General features: G+C 40.7%; 1 protein-coding gene across 1 annotated transcript in view; it reads left to right on the plus strand.

Annotated features, from left to right (window-relative positions):
- MED12L (mediator complex subunit 12L) overlaps positions 1–16550 on the plus strand; it is a 423390-nt gene that overhangs the window by 67423 nt on the left and 339417 nt on the right. Inside the window, exon 3 of the mRNA XM_070405985.1 lies at positions 15897–16001. Coding sequence (XP_070262086.1) covers positions 15897–16001 — 105 coding nt within the window. The remainder of the gene's footprint in view (positions 1–15896; positions 16002–16550) is intronic.

Consider the following 16550-nt stretch of genomic DNA (forward strand, 5'->3'; position numbering starts at 1 on the left):
TCAAGGAACTTTTTATTGAAATTAAAAGATTGCTTTGAAAGTGATCCAAAAAGTAAGATCATTCTCTGAAGTTTAAGATAAATGCATGAGATTTATGGATGCATTTGGAGTTCACCCAAAGTATCAAAGCCTGATTCCTGTACCAGTATTAACACTTGGATTGCGGGAAACGAGTTAAGTCGGCTCGCGTGAATTGCGCGTACTCCGCGGGAGCCGTCTTAACTCGGTTCATATAGATTTGCGGTGGAGTGCGGGAAACGTGTAAACTCGGGCCGATTGTAACTGCGTATTACCAAATATTTGTTTGTTTGCCGTTCACAAAGATACCTAAAAAACTATTAATTTCTATTTGTTTTGATTTATTATGAAAATTTTATTTTAAACTTTAAAAATATGTGTATATTTTTAGGTAATAAGTATTTTTTGGGTTTTTCGTATTTAGTTTATATATATCGAATTATTTATGTACTGAATAGATAAAAAAATGTCTGTGATTGAATAAATTTTCATTTTTTACACAAGAAACCGAAAATTTCATTTCAATCGAACCCATACTTCAAAAGATATAGGCATTTTAAACTAACTCTGATTTTGCGCGGGAAACCTAAATAATTGCCCGCGCCATCTTATATTTTGGCGGGAAATTCACCCGACACCGTAGTGTTAAATATGAAAACGCACAGTGAACACTGGCCTTGCATATGGACATGGGCCAGTTTCAAGGCTTTTATTTCTGTTTGTCTCTGGTTTCCTGTCCCTCTAACATTGCTGTAAGGCTTGTTATTTTAGTTAAAACAAATGGCAAGAGGTGTGAGAGTCTGCTTTTCTCCATGTTGAGGCCCAATGATTTTAGGACCAATGATTATTTTTGTTTGTTTTATTTATTTATTACTTTTTTCTTTTTTGTTTATTGATTAATATATTACATACATGTCCTTATCACACCATTGTCCCCTCAACCCCCCAACTCATGCCCTCACCCCCTTGGTGTCTGGGTCCATTGGTTATGCTTATATGCATGCATGCAAGTCCTTTGGTTGATCTCTCCCTCTTACCCCCACCCTCCCCTACCTTCCCTTTGAGTTTTGATGGTCTGATCAATGCTTCTCTGTCTCTGGATCTGTTTTTGTTCATCAGTTTATGTTGTTCATTATATTCCACAAATGAGAGAGATCATGTGATATTTATCTTTCTCTGACTGGCTTATTACACTTAGCATAATGCTCTCCAGTTCCATCCATGCTGTTGCAAATGGTAAGAATTCCTACTTTTTTTATAGCGGCATAGTATTCCATTGTATAGATGTACTAAAGTTTTTTAATCCACTTGTCTGCTAATGGGCACTTAGGCTGTTTCCAAATCTTAGCTATGGTAAATTGTGCTGCTATGAATATAGGGGTGCATATGTATTTTCTGATTGGTGATTTTGGTTTCTTGGGATATATTCCTAGAAGTGGGATCACTGGGTCAAATGGGAGTTCCATTTTTAGTTTTTTGAGGAAACTCCATACTGTTCTCCACAGTGGCTGTACCAGTCTGCATTCCCACCAGCAGTGCATGAGGGTTCTTTTTTCTCCACATCCTCGCCAGCACTTGTCGTTTGTTGATTTGTTGATGATAGCCATTCTGACAGGTGTGAGATGGTACCTCATTGTCGTTTTGGTTTGCATCTCTCGGATGATAAGTGACTTTGAGCATGTTTTCATATGTCTCTTGGCCTTCCTTAAGTCCTCTTTCAAAAAGTATCTATTTGGGTCCTTTGCCCATTTTTTGATTGGATTGTTTATCTTCCTTTTATTAAGTTGTATAAGTTCCCTGTAAATGTTGGAGATTAAACCCTTATCGGTGATAACATTGGAAAATACCAATGATGTTTTTGACCTGTTGAAATCCATGTGCTGCCTGGTCTGGTGCACGGCTGCTCTGGGCCACAGGGCATGGACTGTGATACACTGTCAGCTGGCATTGGCTCGTGGTGAAGTAAATATCAGGTCTTGCACATGTTATACAATGTTCCCTCGATGCTGTTAATGATAAAGAAATACATTTAAGCCTTAGCAGGTTTGGCTCAGTGGGTAGAGCGTTGGCCTGTGGACTGAAGGGTCCCAGGTTCGATTCTGACCAAGGGCACATGCCTGGGTTGCGGGCTTGATCCCCAGTAGGGGGCATGCAGGAGGCAGCCGTTCAATGATTCTCTCTCATCATTGATGTTTCTATCTTTCCCTCTCCCTTCCTCTCTGAAATCAATAAAAACATATTTTAAAAAATTAAAAAGAAATACATTTAAAACTCTCTGAATTCATTGTTGTTCATTCATCCCAAGTATTAAAAATATTTTCTTTTACTCCCCATGTCATATAGTGGGAAATTTTAAAACCTTTAACAAGGGGTCCTTTTACTGGAAAAGGTTTGGTACTGCTGATCTAGTGCCCAAAGCACAGTTCTGGAAATGAGACCCTGATTAATAATGGGGTGTGCCCCAGGTTTTTTAGGTTTTAGTTGTTTCACCTTTGCAGATAGGCAAAGTAGCAGCTGGTGGTTCTGTTTATTCTAAGAATCATTGAGTAGTTGTAATGGAACAAGTTTAAATCTCTGTAAGGAGCATTGTAAGAATTTTGGTGGTTTTACTCTTTTATTTAGAAAAATCTTTGAAGAGACTTGTGAAACAATAAACTGAAGCATATTATAATTTTAGGAATTTATTTGAGCAAAAATCAAATTGGGCAGCAAAAAATTAGAAGTGGTTAAAAGTGCCCCATTGTCTGGAGCTGGGGAAAATTTTTTATAGAGAAATGGTGGAAGCAAAGTAAGGAAATGATTGGTTGTAGCTTAAGCCCTAGCTGGCTGTTTGTGATTGGCTAGGTTTGGCTTTTGTCGCATTAGAGCCACCTCAGTTGAATGGCCTCCTTGTTTAATTGATTAAAAAAAATTTAAGCCCTAACCGGTTTGGCTCAGTGGATAGAGCATCGGCCTGGGGACTGACTGGTCCCAGGTTCGATTCCGGTCAAGGGCATGTACCATGGTTGCGGGCACATCCCCAGTAAGAGGCATGCAGAAGGCAGCTGATCATGTTTCTCTCTCATCGATGTTTCTAACTCTCTATCCCTCTCCCTTCCTCTCTGTAAAAAATCAATAAAATATAAAAAAAAAAGATAAAAAAAATTTAAAATTGATTTTACCTCGATTTTTCCGGATTGTTCCACATATTCTGAATTTGTTTTTCATAAGTGCTTCACAATTTGCGACGCTATTATAATAATTGTCCATATATATATGGTACCACGAATCAGTGTATGGAGACACTACTGTTTGTATTGTTTCCAATAATCGCTTTCCTTCGCCGCAATAAATTTCCATGTTACAGATATATCCTGTATCACTTTCGCACAACAAACGAACCAATATTCCATATTTAACGATCTTGCCAGCATTATATACCCTAAAGAATAATCTTCCCCTCCAAGGTACGATCCCTTCATCTAGTGATAATTGCTGATGAGGTTTGTAAATATTTATAAATTTAGGCACAAAATAATCTAGTACTGGTCTCACTTTGCAAAGTCTATCTGATTCATTTACGATATCCGCATTATTATTGAAGTGCCAAGCTTTCCATATCTGTCGGAACCTGTCTCTCGTCATCGTTTTACCAAAATATGGCGTCTCCGTCCATGGCTCCGTGGTCCAATAGTCATCTCTTCTATCTTTGCCCACCTGTCCCATGAGAACAATTAACCCTAAAAACTTCTTCATCTCTTGAGGGGTTATATCTTTCCACTTTAGGCTTTTTTTTGAAAGTTTGAAATTATTCCTATTTTGATTATAATACCTGTTTGACTCCTCTACAAGAAATTCAAAAAAATCATCTCCGATAAATAATTTCACGGCATCTTCTATATTATTTATAACAGCATCTGTGTTTAATCCTTGATGCCCTAAAAAATCTTCTAAGACCGGTGGATTATCAACATGCGACCATTCTTCTCTCCCGCCTTCTATATCTGACTCTGAGTCAGAGCTGGAGCTCGAAATTCTTCGTCGCCTCAATGTCCTGGGACGCACCATTACTTCATCATCACTAGAATCTTCATCACTTGTACTCGCATTTTCAAGATCACTATCACAAGAATAATTGGACAACTTGTCTGCACAAAACTCATCATCACTATAGTCTGAATGCTGCGACATTCTAGGTTAAAGCAAATAAAAATAATACTAACTGAAAATAGCGGTACTCCGATAGATATCTGATATAAAAAAATAATTATTATGCGAACACTTTGCGGAACGATTTTATTTTATTTGGTTAAAAAATTCTATATGAATGTCTTTATCACAATATATTTAAATATTTAAACACGTAATAATATTCACAAAACTCAAAACTAAAGACGTGCGGACACAAGAAGTATTTCTCAATAACTATTCTCTTTGCATGGTGAGATATCCAGGGATATCGGTTATAAAATGAGAAAACAATACATTGGTACCCTAACGGTATTGTACTCGACCAGCGCCATAAAGTGTTCTCTACTTACAAGGGATTTTTATGATACCTATTACCCCAATGGGTATGAAACGGTTCGCATACGCAGGTAGGTATCTTTGTGAACGGCAAACAAACAAATATTTGGTAATACGCAGTTACAACCGGCCCGAGTTTACACGTTTCCCGCACTCCACCGCAAATCTATATGAACCGAGTTAAGACGGCTCCCGCGGAGTACGCGCAATTCACGCGAGCCGACTTAACTCGTTTCCCGCAATCCAAGTGTTAAAATTTGGGATCCTTGTTAGTCCCAACATTGTTCCTCCAGCTCTGGTGCCTGATTTAGCTTTTTATATAAATTATCAGAAATAATTTGGTTAGAATCAGTTATTATGGAGTTTGTTCAGGTTGCATAGCATTTCCCTAATCCTCAGGTTTTGTTTTTCTTGTGTGAGCTTCAGTTTTTTTTGTTTGTTTGTTTTTTGTTTTTGTTAATCCTCACCCAAGGATATTTTTCTATTGAGAGTAGTAGGGAGGATGAGAAACAGAGAGAAACAATGATGTGAGAGAGACACAAACCAGGGTGGGGCGTCTAGCCTGTAACTGAGGTATGTGCCCTTGACCAGAATCGAACCTGAGACCCTTCAGTGAGTGAGCTGACGCTCTATCCACTGAGCCAAACCAGGTAGGATAAACTTCAGTTTTAATGATTGCAATTCAATTGGGCAGTAGAATGGCAGAGAGAAGTTCATTTACTTGAAGAACCCGAGTCAAAACCGATTTCTACAATATATACCAAAGCCATGAGCCACCCAAAGAGATATTGCTATCGATATAAATGTTTACTGATTTTCCTTTGGATAACCGACAAGCCTGCTGGTCGAGCAGACTTAAATTGGGGAAGGGTTCCCCTTTCCAGCCATTCATATTGAGTTGTTAAGAGAAAATCCTGCTTGATACTATCAAGTCTGGATTTTCTAATAGTGTGTCCTGTAAGTCAGTGTGAGGGGTCAGTAACCGTGACACCAAGTCTACATTTACGGTGATCTTGTCCATCATCAGGCATGTGTACAGAGCTTACGATGGAGCTTGAAAGGTATCATGAGGGCAGATTACTGGAGGATACCTCAGAGCCCCAACAATGCTTATTATTAATTTTGGTGATCACATTTTAAAAGACTTTCTCCCCTATGGAAAAACAGTAATAGATAGAGGTCTATGAGGCAATGGGTTCAGTAGGGGGCACTCTCTTTTCCAGTGCCCTGTTGTTTACAATGAAGACAGACATTTTGGGCACAGTATTCCTGAGTGGAGGACTTCTAGGTTCTGGCATGAAATGCATATGTGGAGGCCCTTCTGGCCCTTGAAGCAGGGTCATAAGTTTGCAGGCTTTTAAAATTCTATCTTGTTCCAAGGGTATTTTCAGAATGCTCAGCTAGAGCTGTTATTCAGCAAGAGGGACGACCTCCCAGAATGGGCTGGAGCCCAGTAATGAATAAAGAAGTCAGGGTGTTTTCTGTGCTGGTTTAATACAAAGCCCAGTCTGGCCGGTGTGGTTGAGCATTGACCTGTGAGTCAGGAGGTCACGGTTCGATTCTCAGTCAGGGCACATGCCTGAGTTTCGGGCTAGATCCCCAATGTGGGGCATGCAGGAGGCAGCCAGTCAATGATTCTCTCTCATCATTGATATTTCTATCTCTCTCTCCCTCTTCCTCTCTGAAATCAATAAAAACATATTAAAAAGAAAAAAAAGCCCAGAATGTTTCACAAAAATGGTTGCCAATCTTGGTTTCCTTTTTTTGTTTGTTGGTTTGTTTGCAAGATTGAAATGGACCAGTCAGTCTTTTGAGGAAATAGTTTATCAGTACTTTCCTGTAGGTCCTGGGCTAATTGCCTGGCGTGTTTTGGGCCATCCTTGGTAGAGCAGGGAGTATGTGGGTCTTTAATATCACTCTCGGGATCTTCCCATGGGGCTTCAGCCATCCATTTTTAGGCATTGCCAGAACCTAATGTCGTATGAATAAATTGGTAGAGTTCCAGGAGTCCTGGGTAAATTCCAATTAGAATTCTAAATTTCTCATAACACTTTTGAGGATTCTCTTTAGAATTTGGAAAATCTTTGATGGCCCTAGGTCAGTGATGGCGAACCTTTTGAGCTTGGCGTGTCAAAATTTTGAAAAACCCTAACTTAACTCTGGTGCTGGGTCACATATAGAAATATTCATATTTTTTTTTGATATTTGTAGCAATAGTAAAAAAAGGATTTATATTGTTGATATTTATTTTATATATTTAAATGCCATTTAACAAAGAAAAATCAACCAAAAACTATGTATAAAATGAACAAAAACAGCCCTAACCGGTTTGGCTCAATGGATGGAGCGTCGGCCTGCTGACTCAGGGGTCTCAGGTTCGGTTCCGGTCAGGGGCATGTGCCTTGGTTACGGGCACATACCCAGTAGGGAGTGTGCAAGAGGGGGCTGATCGATGTTTCTCTCTCATCGATGTTTCTGACTCTCTATCCCTCTCCCTTCCTCTCTGTAAGAAATCAATAAAATATATTAAAAAAATGAACAAAAACAGAAAAACAATGTACATTTAGGAAAAAATAATAATAAAAACAATGATAATCAAATGGTACGAAAACTAGAAATTAGTGACTTTTTTGGTGCTTAAGTTTGTCTGCTAATTCTTCGATTGCAGGTTCATACTTGGTGCACTTCAAGGCCAAGCAAGTGCCACTAACTTCATCTGTTAGCCGGTTTCTTTTGTTCGTTTTAATATTATTTAATGCTGAGAACAAAGTCTCACAAAAATATGTTGATGAAAAAATTGTTAGCAAAGCCATCACTAGATTTTTTTATGTCGCTAAAAGTGTCAGGTACTCTGTCCCAAGCACTCAAAATTTCTTGTTCGTAGTTGCACTCTACATTATTCAAACAATTTCATTCCAGATTTTCAAGTTTCGACCTTTTTTTTTTTTTTTTTTTGGTCTTAGTGATGATTTAAAAAAAAATTAAATCTTTATTGTTCAGATTATTACAGTTGTTCCTCTTTTTTCCCCCCATAGCTCCCCTCCACCCGGTTCCCACCCCACCTCCGTCCTCACCCCCCCCCCCATTGTCCTCATCCATAGGTGCACGATTTTTGTCCAGTCTCTTCCCGAATCCCCCACACCCCTTTCCCCCCCAAGAATAGTCAGTCCACTCCCTTTCTATGCCCCTGATTCTATTATAATCACCAGTTTATTCTATTCATCAGATTATTTATTCACTTGATTTTTAGATTCACTTGTTGATAGATGTGTATTTGTTGTTCATAATTTGTATCTTTACCTTTTTCTTCTTCTTCCTCTTCTTAAAAGATACCTTTCAGCATTTCATATAATACTGGTTTGGTAGTGATGAACTCCTTTAGCTTTTCCTTATCTGTGAAGCTCTTTATCTGACCTTCACTTCTGAATGATAGCTTTGCTGGATAAAGTAATCTTGGTTGTAGGTTCTTGCTATTCATCACTTTGAATATTTCTTGCCACTCCTGGCCTGCATAGTTTCTGTTGAGAAGTCAACTGACAGTCGTATGGGTGTTCCCTTGTAGGTAACTGTCTTTCTCTTGCTGCTTTTAAGAGTCTCTCTTTGTCTTTTGCTCTTGGCATTTTAATTATGATGTGTCTTGGTGTGGTCCTCTTTGGATTCCTTTTGTTTGGGGTTCTCTGCGCTTCCTGGACTTGTAAGTCTATTTCTTTCAACAGGTAGAGGAAGTTTTCTGTCATTATTTCTTCAAATGGGTTTTTAATATCTTGCTCTCTCTCTTCTTCTGGCACCCCCATAATTCGGATGTTGGTATGCTTGAAGTTGTCCCAGAGGCTCCTTACACTATCTTCATATTTTTGTATTCTTTTTTCATTTTGCTTTTCCGGTTGGATCTTTTTTGCTTCTTCGTATTTCAAATCTTTGACTTGATTCTTGCGATCCTCTAGTCCAGGGGTCCTCAAACTATGGCCCGCGGGCCACATGCAAATACAAATATTGTATTTGTTCCCGTTTTGTTTTTTTACTTCAAAATAAGATATGTGCATAGGAATTTCTTCATAGTTTTTTTTAAACTATAGTCCGGCCCTCCAACGGTCTGAGGGACAGTGAACTGGCCCCCTGTTTAAAAAGTTTGAGGACCCCTGTTCTAGTCTGCTGTTGGAACTCTGCATAATATCCTTTATTTCAGTCAGTGTATGCTTAATTTCTAGTTTGTCCTTTTTTATAACCTTGAGGGTCTCACTAGATTTCTTGAGGGTCTCACTACATTTATTGGCGGTCTCACCAGACTTTTTGAGGGTCTTACTAAATTTATCGGCGGTTTCTAGAAAGTTCTTGAAAAACCTTAAAAGTGTGGTTTTGAACTCTATATCCAGTAGTTTGCTTTCCTCCATTTCTGTCATTTGTGACCTCTTTCTTTGTCTCCACATTTTTTATGCTTCCCTGTGTTGATAGAGTGGCTTTCTGTGCTAGATGTTCTGTAGGGCCCAGTGGCTCAGCCTCCCCAATTACCTGAGGTGGACACTCTTGGTGCACCCCTTTGTGGGCTTTGTGCACAGTCTTGTTGTAGTTAAGCCTTGATTGTTGTAGGTATCACTGGGAGGAATTGACCTCCAGGCCAATTGGCTGTGAGAGTCAGCTGTGTCTATGGTGGTAGAACTTCTGTGCTGAAGACACCCTTATGAGGCAAGACTTGCTTCAGTGGGGCTTTGGTGCTCAATGAGTCTCCCCCCTGAGTGTGTCCCTTATGGATCTGAGGAGTTGTAATCTGGATGGTCCCACTCTGACCACTGGGTACACTGGCTCTTGGATTTAAGGAGGTGCTAATTTAGCCTCTGCCTGAGGCTACCCAGCAGGAGCTACGAAGAGATCTGCAGATTCCCCTTCCTTGTTTGGGGTTTGGAGGTGCCCAGATGAGGCCCAGCTGTGAAGCAATGCAAGCTGCTTTGGGGCCTTGGGCCTTCTCTTGGAAGTTCTGGGTCTGTCTGGCCCAGCTGCAGTTTGTTAGGTAATTTTCAGATTGCAAAGGGCCAGACCATTCATATGCAAAAGCCTCTGTTAGCAGCTTGGGTGGGGCGGGGTCTCAGGGAATCAACAGGGTGGAGCAAACAGCTATGACTAATCCTCAGTCCTACCCTACGAGGCCCCCGGGTCTCAGTGTCCCGGTAATCCCTGCAAGCACCTCTGAGAGAAAGCCTCCCTTGAGTTTTGACCGATGCCAGATCGTCCAGTTTCTACCTGTATGAGTTTGGTCCCCAGAGACTCGCCTGGAACTGGAGTTCAGAGCAGTCGGGTGCTTGAGACTCCCTCCCGATTGAACAAGACAACCGTGTCCTCAGTTGCCATCCCTTTCCACGTGTGCCTCCGTACCTCTGCACTTTATTTCCGCATTTCCTCTGAGTCTCAGTGTGCTTTTCTCTTTCCTTCTAGTTGTAGAATTTCCACTCAGCCAGCCTTCCTGTGGTTCTGGATGTTGTTTGTTTTGTCTTTTAGTTGTATTTTTGAAGAGGTTGTGCGATGCAGCAATTTCAGGTGTTTACCTATGCGGCCATCTTTGTTTCTCTCAGGTTCTCTCTCTCTCTATTTCTTCTCATTACAGCATTTCCTTTAGCATTAGGTTTGGTGGGGATAAAATTCATTGGCTTTTTTTTTCTTTTTCTTTCTTTTCTTTTGATCTTCGAAAGTTCTTTATTTTGCCATCTATTTTGAATGATAGCCTTTGTTATATAGTAATCTTGGTTTCAGATCCTTGCTTTTCATTACCTTGAGTACTTCATGCCATTCCCTTCTGGCCTGTAGAGTTTCTGCTGAGAAATCAGTTAACAGCCTTATGGGAGCTCCTTTGTAGTAACAAGTTGCTTTTGTATTGCTGCCTTTAAGATTCTCTCATTGTCTTTAATATTTGGCATTTTAATTATGATGTGTCTGGGCGTGGGCCTGTTTGGGTATTTTTTTATTGGGACTCTCTGTGCCTCCTGAACTTGTGTGACTTTTTTTTTCACCAGGTTATGGAAGTTTTCTTTTTTGGGGAAGTTTTCTGCTATTATTCAAACATGTTCTCTATCCCTTGCTCACTTTCTTCCTTTTTTGGTACTCTTATTATATGAATATTGTTATATTTCACTTTGTCCCACAACTCCCTTCAGTTGTCTTCCTGTTTTTTAATTTTTTTTGTTGTTCTTTCATTGAGTGATTTTTAAACATAACATTTTATTGATTTCAGAAAGGAAGAGGGAGAAAGAGATAGAAACATCAATAATGAGAGAGAATCATTGGTAGGCTGCCTCCTGTGTGCCCCACCCTGTGGATCAAACCCACAACCCAGGAATGTGTCCTCATCAGGAATCTAACCATGACCACCTGGTTCATAGGTTGAGGCTCAACCGCTGAGCCACACTGGCTGGTCATGATTGAGTTATTTTTTTATGCCCTATCTTCTAATTCACTAATCTGGTACTCAGCTTCCCCTAATCTGCTGTGTATTCTTTCCACTGTGTTCTTTATTAGTGCTATGGCATTCTTCATAGTTACAATATCTTTTCTTACGCTCTTGAGCATCTTTGCCATCATTATTCTAAACGCTATGTCTGATAAATTACTTATCTCCATTTCATTTAGCTCTTCTCCTGGAGAATTCTCTTGTTTTCATTTGGGACTTTTTTTTTTTTTTTCGTCTCCCCATTTTGGCTTTCTGTTTGGGTTTGTGTCTGTGTATTAGGTGGATCTGCTACTCTTCCCAATCTCTAGTGCAGGACAATGTCAGATCCTTTTTGTGACTGGCCTTGAGTACCCTTTTTGGAGCTATCAGCAATCCATAGCTTGTACCTCCCTCTACTGGTTCTTTTTGCCTTTGGAAAGGACCAAGATGTGCACCAGGGTCTGCTTTTCCTAGCCCCTTGCCCTGGATTAGAGAAAGCAAAGACTCAAAGCTTCCAGAGGTCCTACTCTGCCTGCAGTCCTATTGAGATTCAGTCTTGATTAGGCTCAGGCTATGAACCAAGAGGTCTTCGAATAGGGTGGGTCAGCTGACTTCCCCTCAGGCATAAACCCCTTGCATAGCAAAGGTTCATGGGAGAAAGATTTCCTGCACAATGTGAGGGAATGACATAGCACCAGAAACTGGGGGGGTGGCTGCCTTCCAAGCTCCAACCCCAGAACCTCCAATCCTGGCTTGTGCTCACACAGCTCCAGTCCACTCTGCCCTCCTTCTGCCAGAGCCCACGGTGAGTAGTTGCACACAAAATTTTTTGTGTTGGCCCTTTAAAAGGGTGCCTGCATTTCCAGCCATCCCTCCCTGGCAGATAGCAACCCTTCGGCTTTTCATAGGTAAATGCTATGTGGGCACCTTTCTCAGTTCTGGTGTTCTGAGCTGGGAACTCAGCTTGAGGTCTAATCCCCCACAGGTGAATAGCTGAGGTATCCCTTCAGAACTTCAGCTCCTATCTATGGGAGCCTGGCCAGCCTCTTTGCATCTTTGCACTTCCTACTAGAGGCTATGTGGTCTCCACTTTCTGTCCTTGGTTATCAGGGTTCTCTCCAGCTAGTCTTCAGTTGATATTTTAGGGTGGTATTTCTGTATTTTAGTTACATTTCCAGTTTGGTCCTAGGAGAGTGACAGTGTAGTTTTCACTTACTCTGCTGCTATTTTGGAATCCAGGGCATTTTTGATTCATTTAGTTTCTTATAAGCTGCTGCATACCAATAAAAATGCATCCTGTTTTTTTTTTTTGTGGGGAAATTTGACCCTTTTTTTTCTAGAGCATCTTGTGAATGGATAAGCCTGTCTAGGTTAAAAGTTCCCTACTTGGCCAAGATAATTCCAGGTTATCTTTGGTAAGGTTAACCCACTGATTCAGAAAATACAGTATCTGGGACCAGTTTTTATACATGTAGTTGCTGGCATCCCAGATGGAGGAGTTCCAGATTATGTGGAGCCAGAGAGATAAATTTTCCTCTTTTTGTCATTCTTGATACTTGAGGCCTTACCCTGGACCCAGTCCATCTTAAGTTGGATCCAGGAAGACCTCAGAACCAATCTGGGTTCTAAGTTGGATCCAGTCCAGTTTCTGTTAAATTGGCTGGCCTCAGACCCAGTCTGATGAAAGAAATGCTTAGATAAATTTGGAGAGCTCTTTTAAATGCAAAAGTTTTGGATCACAGATACCTGCACACTCCAGATGCAGGGAGAAAGCATTGAGCTAGGCGGACTCAGTGGGCAACCTTACCTGGCTGCTTCTTGTTCTTGGGGACTGTTGAAGGTCTCCTTTGGGTCCCATGTCTGACATCAGAACAGTTGAAAGATAAACTGAGGCATATTACAACTTCAGGAGTTTCTTTGAGCAAAACTCAGTTTAAATCAGGCAGCACCAAACCAGAAGTGGTTAGAAGTGCTCCATTGTCTGGAGCTGAGAAAAAACCTTCATAAAGAAAAGGTAGAAGCAAAGTAAAAAAATGATTGATTGTCTGTAGTTTAAATCCTAGTTGGCTGTTTGTGATGACCCATCCTTAGGTTCTGCTTTTGTAACATTGAGGCATTTAGAGGCTTAGTTTGGTTTTCTTATGTAGGTGCCAGGACATTAGAGCCACCTCACTCTAATGACCTCCTTGTTAAATTAACTGGACAATTACAGACCCCAAAGTCATGGATGGAGTAGTGATTCAGAATATACTTATTATGTTAAGTATTCAAACAGATTTATCGTTCACTTATTTATTCTTTCAACGACTGTTGAAAGCCTGTGTGTGCTGTGTGCCAGGCACAGCTTTATGTGCTTGGCATGAATCTGTGAATAAAATAAAGATCCTTGGCCCCATGGGGCTTACCTTCTGGTAGGGAAAACAGACAATACTTGTTGTAAGTCAGTTACACGATGTTTTAGGTGATGAGTGCTATGGATTATTGGAAGATTAGGGGTGTTGGTATGAAGGGAGTAGGGTGAGCAGTTCTAGTTTTAAATAGGGTCATCAGAATTTCTCACTGAGAATGTGAAATTTGAGCAAAGACTTAAGGTGGTGATGGAGTTGCCCATGTGGATCCCATGAGAAAGAGCAGTCCAGGCACAGGAACAGACAGTGCAATGGCCCATTCACCTGGCATTTTGGAGGAAGAAACTGCAATGAGAACCGCATGGCTAGAGTAGAGTGAGCAAAGGGGAAGTGTGTAGGAATGAGCTCAGAAAGGTAATAGGGACCAGATCACATAGGGGCTTGTAGGCCATCATAGGACCTTTGCTTATACTCTGAGTTGGGGAGTTAAGGCAGATTTTGAGCAGGAGTGACATGCTCTCATGTTTTAAGAACCATGTGGCTGCTGTGTTGAAAATGGTCTGCAGGGGGCAAGGGTGGAAGCAGCGGGGAGACCAGATAGATACATGTTAGGAGCTACTGCAATGTCCAAGCCTGAGATTCTGGTGGTGGTCCTGGCCTGAGGTGGTAGTGACTAGTGGGCAGATTCTGGATGCATTTTGGTGCAATTTAGAATACCAGATTAAAAAGTTCTCAGGATTCAAGGCTTCCAGTAGCACCTGTGTGAATCCTTGTTTGAGGAAAATCTGATGTGGTTGAGAGAGATCTAATCATGGTTCCATGCTTTTCCTTCTGGGGCTTTGTGTGTGCATGCATACAGGGCATGTCTCTCCAGGCCAGTGGTTAGCAGTCACATACAACAGGCAGCTAACTGAGCTGGTGCTAGTTTAGAATAGAAAGTTAAGCAGCACTAAATGAAACTATCTGGTCCTTAAGCCTCACACATCTCCTCTTGATTAAGCCAGACATATTTTTTATTAAAAACATATGCTGTTACTCAATTAAAGTTTCTTGTAATAATGTGATGATAAAAGAAAGATAAGATTCAATTTTCCCATCCCTTTTCTCTCATGATCTCATTTGTGCCCCTTCATTCTTAGACTCTGAGACTACTGAAATCGTCATGTAGTTTGACCCTAGATTTTCAAATAATTGACTTGAAAATGTGTAGTCAGTTTGAGGTGTCTTCTGATGTGTGTGCAGTCATTTTCTGTGCAGATTGTTACTCCAGTCACCTCATGTGTTTGGAGGATACTTGGTTGTCACAGAGCTGCATTTCCTGTAGCAGGCTCTTTTGAGAACTCACCAGAGCAGTGGCTCACTGAAGTATTAGGTAGAGCACACACAGTTAGGTAACGTGGCATGGCAGGTCTCATCTCAGTTCACATGCTATGAATTATGAACTATTTTGTTCTGAAGCTTCCTGCCTAACCACAGTGGTGATTTTGGTCAGCTGACTTTTTTTTTTTTCATTTTACACTTGGAGCAATTACTTTTGAGGAATAAGTATATATTCTTATTCTTGTGCTGTGGACAGCATTACCCTGTTGGTTACTAAGACCATTTCTTGGCTTGGAGTGAGGGGAGCAGAAAGTAGCTTCATTTACTCCAACCTTTCCCTTTTATACTTTCAATGTGTGCTTTAGGAACTCTATAACACAGTGATGTGGCAGGGGCAAGGTTTTCGTTTTTGCAGCCTGGGCTAGTTTTGATGTGTGTGACCTTGGGAAAAAAAGTTCCTGTGTCTACCAGGAAGATATCTTTTTAAGGAGAGTACAAGTGGTAGCTCTGTATTTTTAGACCACATTTTTATGTGGCATTTATACTTCGTGGCATGGTATCAGGGAAAGTTATATCTTCCTAGTCTAGGATTGAAAGGCAGTATTCCAGTGTTGGCACTAGCTTAGTGAACCTCACTCTTCTCACCTGTAAATAGGCATGAAGACCCACACCTGCTGTCTGCCACAGAATTGGTAAGATCAAGTGAGCCAAGATGTATGAGAGAACTTTGCAAGTTCCAAACATTCCTTTAGTTGCAGGTCATTGTGTTGTGTGGTTATCACAGAGCTGTGCCTACGAACCTTTCATTTCTGTCTTTAGCTTGCGGTGGGGTTTTGGGTTAGTTGAGTGAGTCGGTGTTCTTGAATATAAAATAGGGGTGTGTCTAGGGGCTGGCAAGAAAGGAAGACTTAAACTATGTTCTCTAGAAACAATTCTCGTTTGAAAATCCTATGATGTATGTGTTTGTGTGGGGGGAATTTTTGCTCATTACCTTTTCCCAACTTAATTGGTTAAAAATTTTCAAACTTACAGAAAAGTTAAAAGAATAGTATAAGGAACACCCATGTACCATACAGCTAGAATCTATAATTGTCAACATTTTGCCACATTCACTTGATCTCTTTCTACACATTTATATATTGGTTTTTAAACTTTAATTTTTGCTTCTTTTGGTGTGCATTCAACAGTTCTCTTCAGAGTACAGCAAAGTTAGTCGTTAGGCTGTAGTAGGAGGGGTTAAGTTGGAGCTTTTACATCCTTCTCATTAATCAATGCCTTTTCTTGACCAGGATGAACTCACTGCTGTGAATGTAAAGCAAGGCTTCAGCAATCAGCCGGCCTTTACGGGAGACGAACATGGCTCAGCCAGAAATATTGTAATTAATCCATCAAAGGTATGCTAATTATCTGTGTCCCCGAACTTCTGGAAAAGTATGTGTATGTGATTCCCTGGGTAGTTAATGTTGATAAAGTACTGTTGTTTAAACCACAATCCATATTCAAATTTCTCCAAATATCCTGTAAGCTGTCCTGTCCTAGGATCCAGTCAGGTTGTCCTGTCCCCTTAGTCCAGCGGTTCTCAACCTGTGGGTCGCGACCCCTTTGGCGGTCAAACGACCCTTTCACAGGGGTCGCCTAAGACCATCCTGCATATCAGATATTTACATTACGATTCATAACAGTAGCACCATTACAGTTATGAAGTAGCAACGAAAATAATTTTATGGTTGGGTCACAACATGAGGAACTGTATTTAAAGGGCCAGAAGGTTGAGAACCACTGCCTTAGTCTCTTCTAATCTTCAACTCTGCTCTCCAGCTTTCCTTGTTCTGTTTTTGTATTTTTGGGGGGCTTTCAGGAATGCCGTCTTAGAAGAGTCTAGTTATTTTTCTTGTATTTTAGGCCTTTATTCTAGATTTTCCTTGTTGTTTTCTCATGACGGG

The sequence above is a fragment of the Myotis yumanensis genome, unplaced genomic scaffold (assembly GCF_028538775.1).
Source record: "Myotis yumanensis isolate MYYU_CA2020_CCGP unplaced genomic scaffold, mMyoYum1.0.hap1 SCAF_2, whole genome shotgun sequence".
Taxonomy (NCBI): Eukaryota; Metazoa; Chordata; class Mammalia; order Chiroptera; family Vespertilionidae; genus Myotis; species Myotis yumanensis.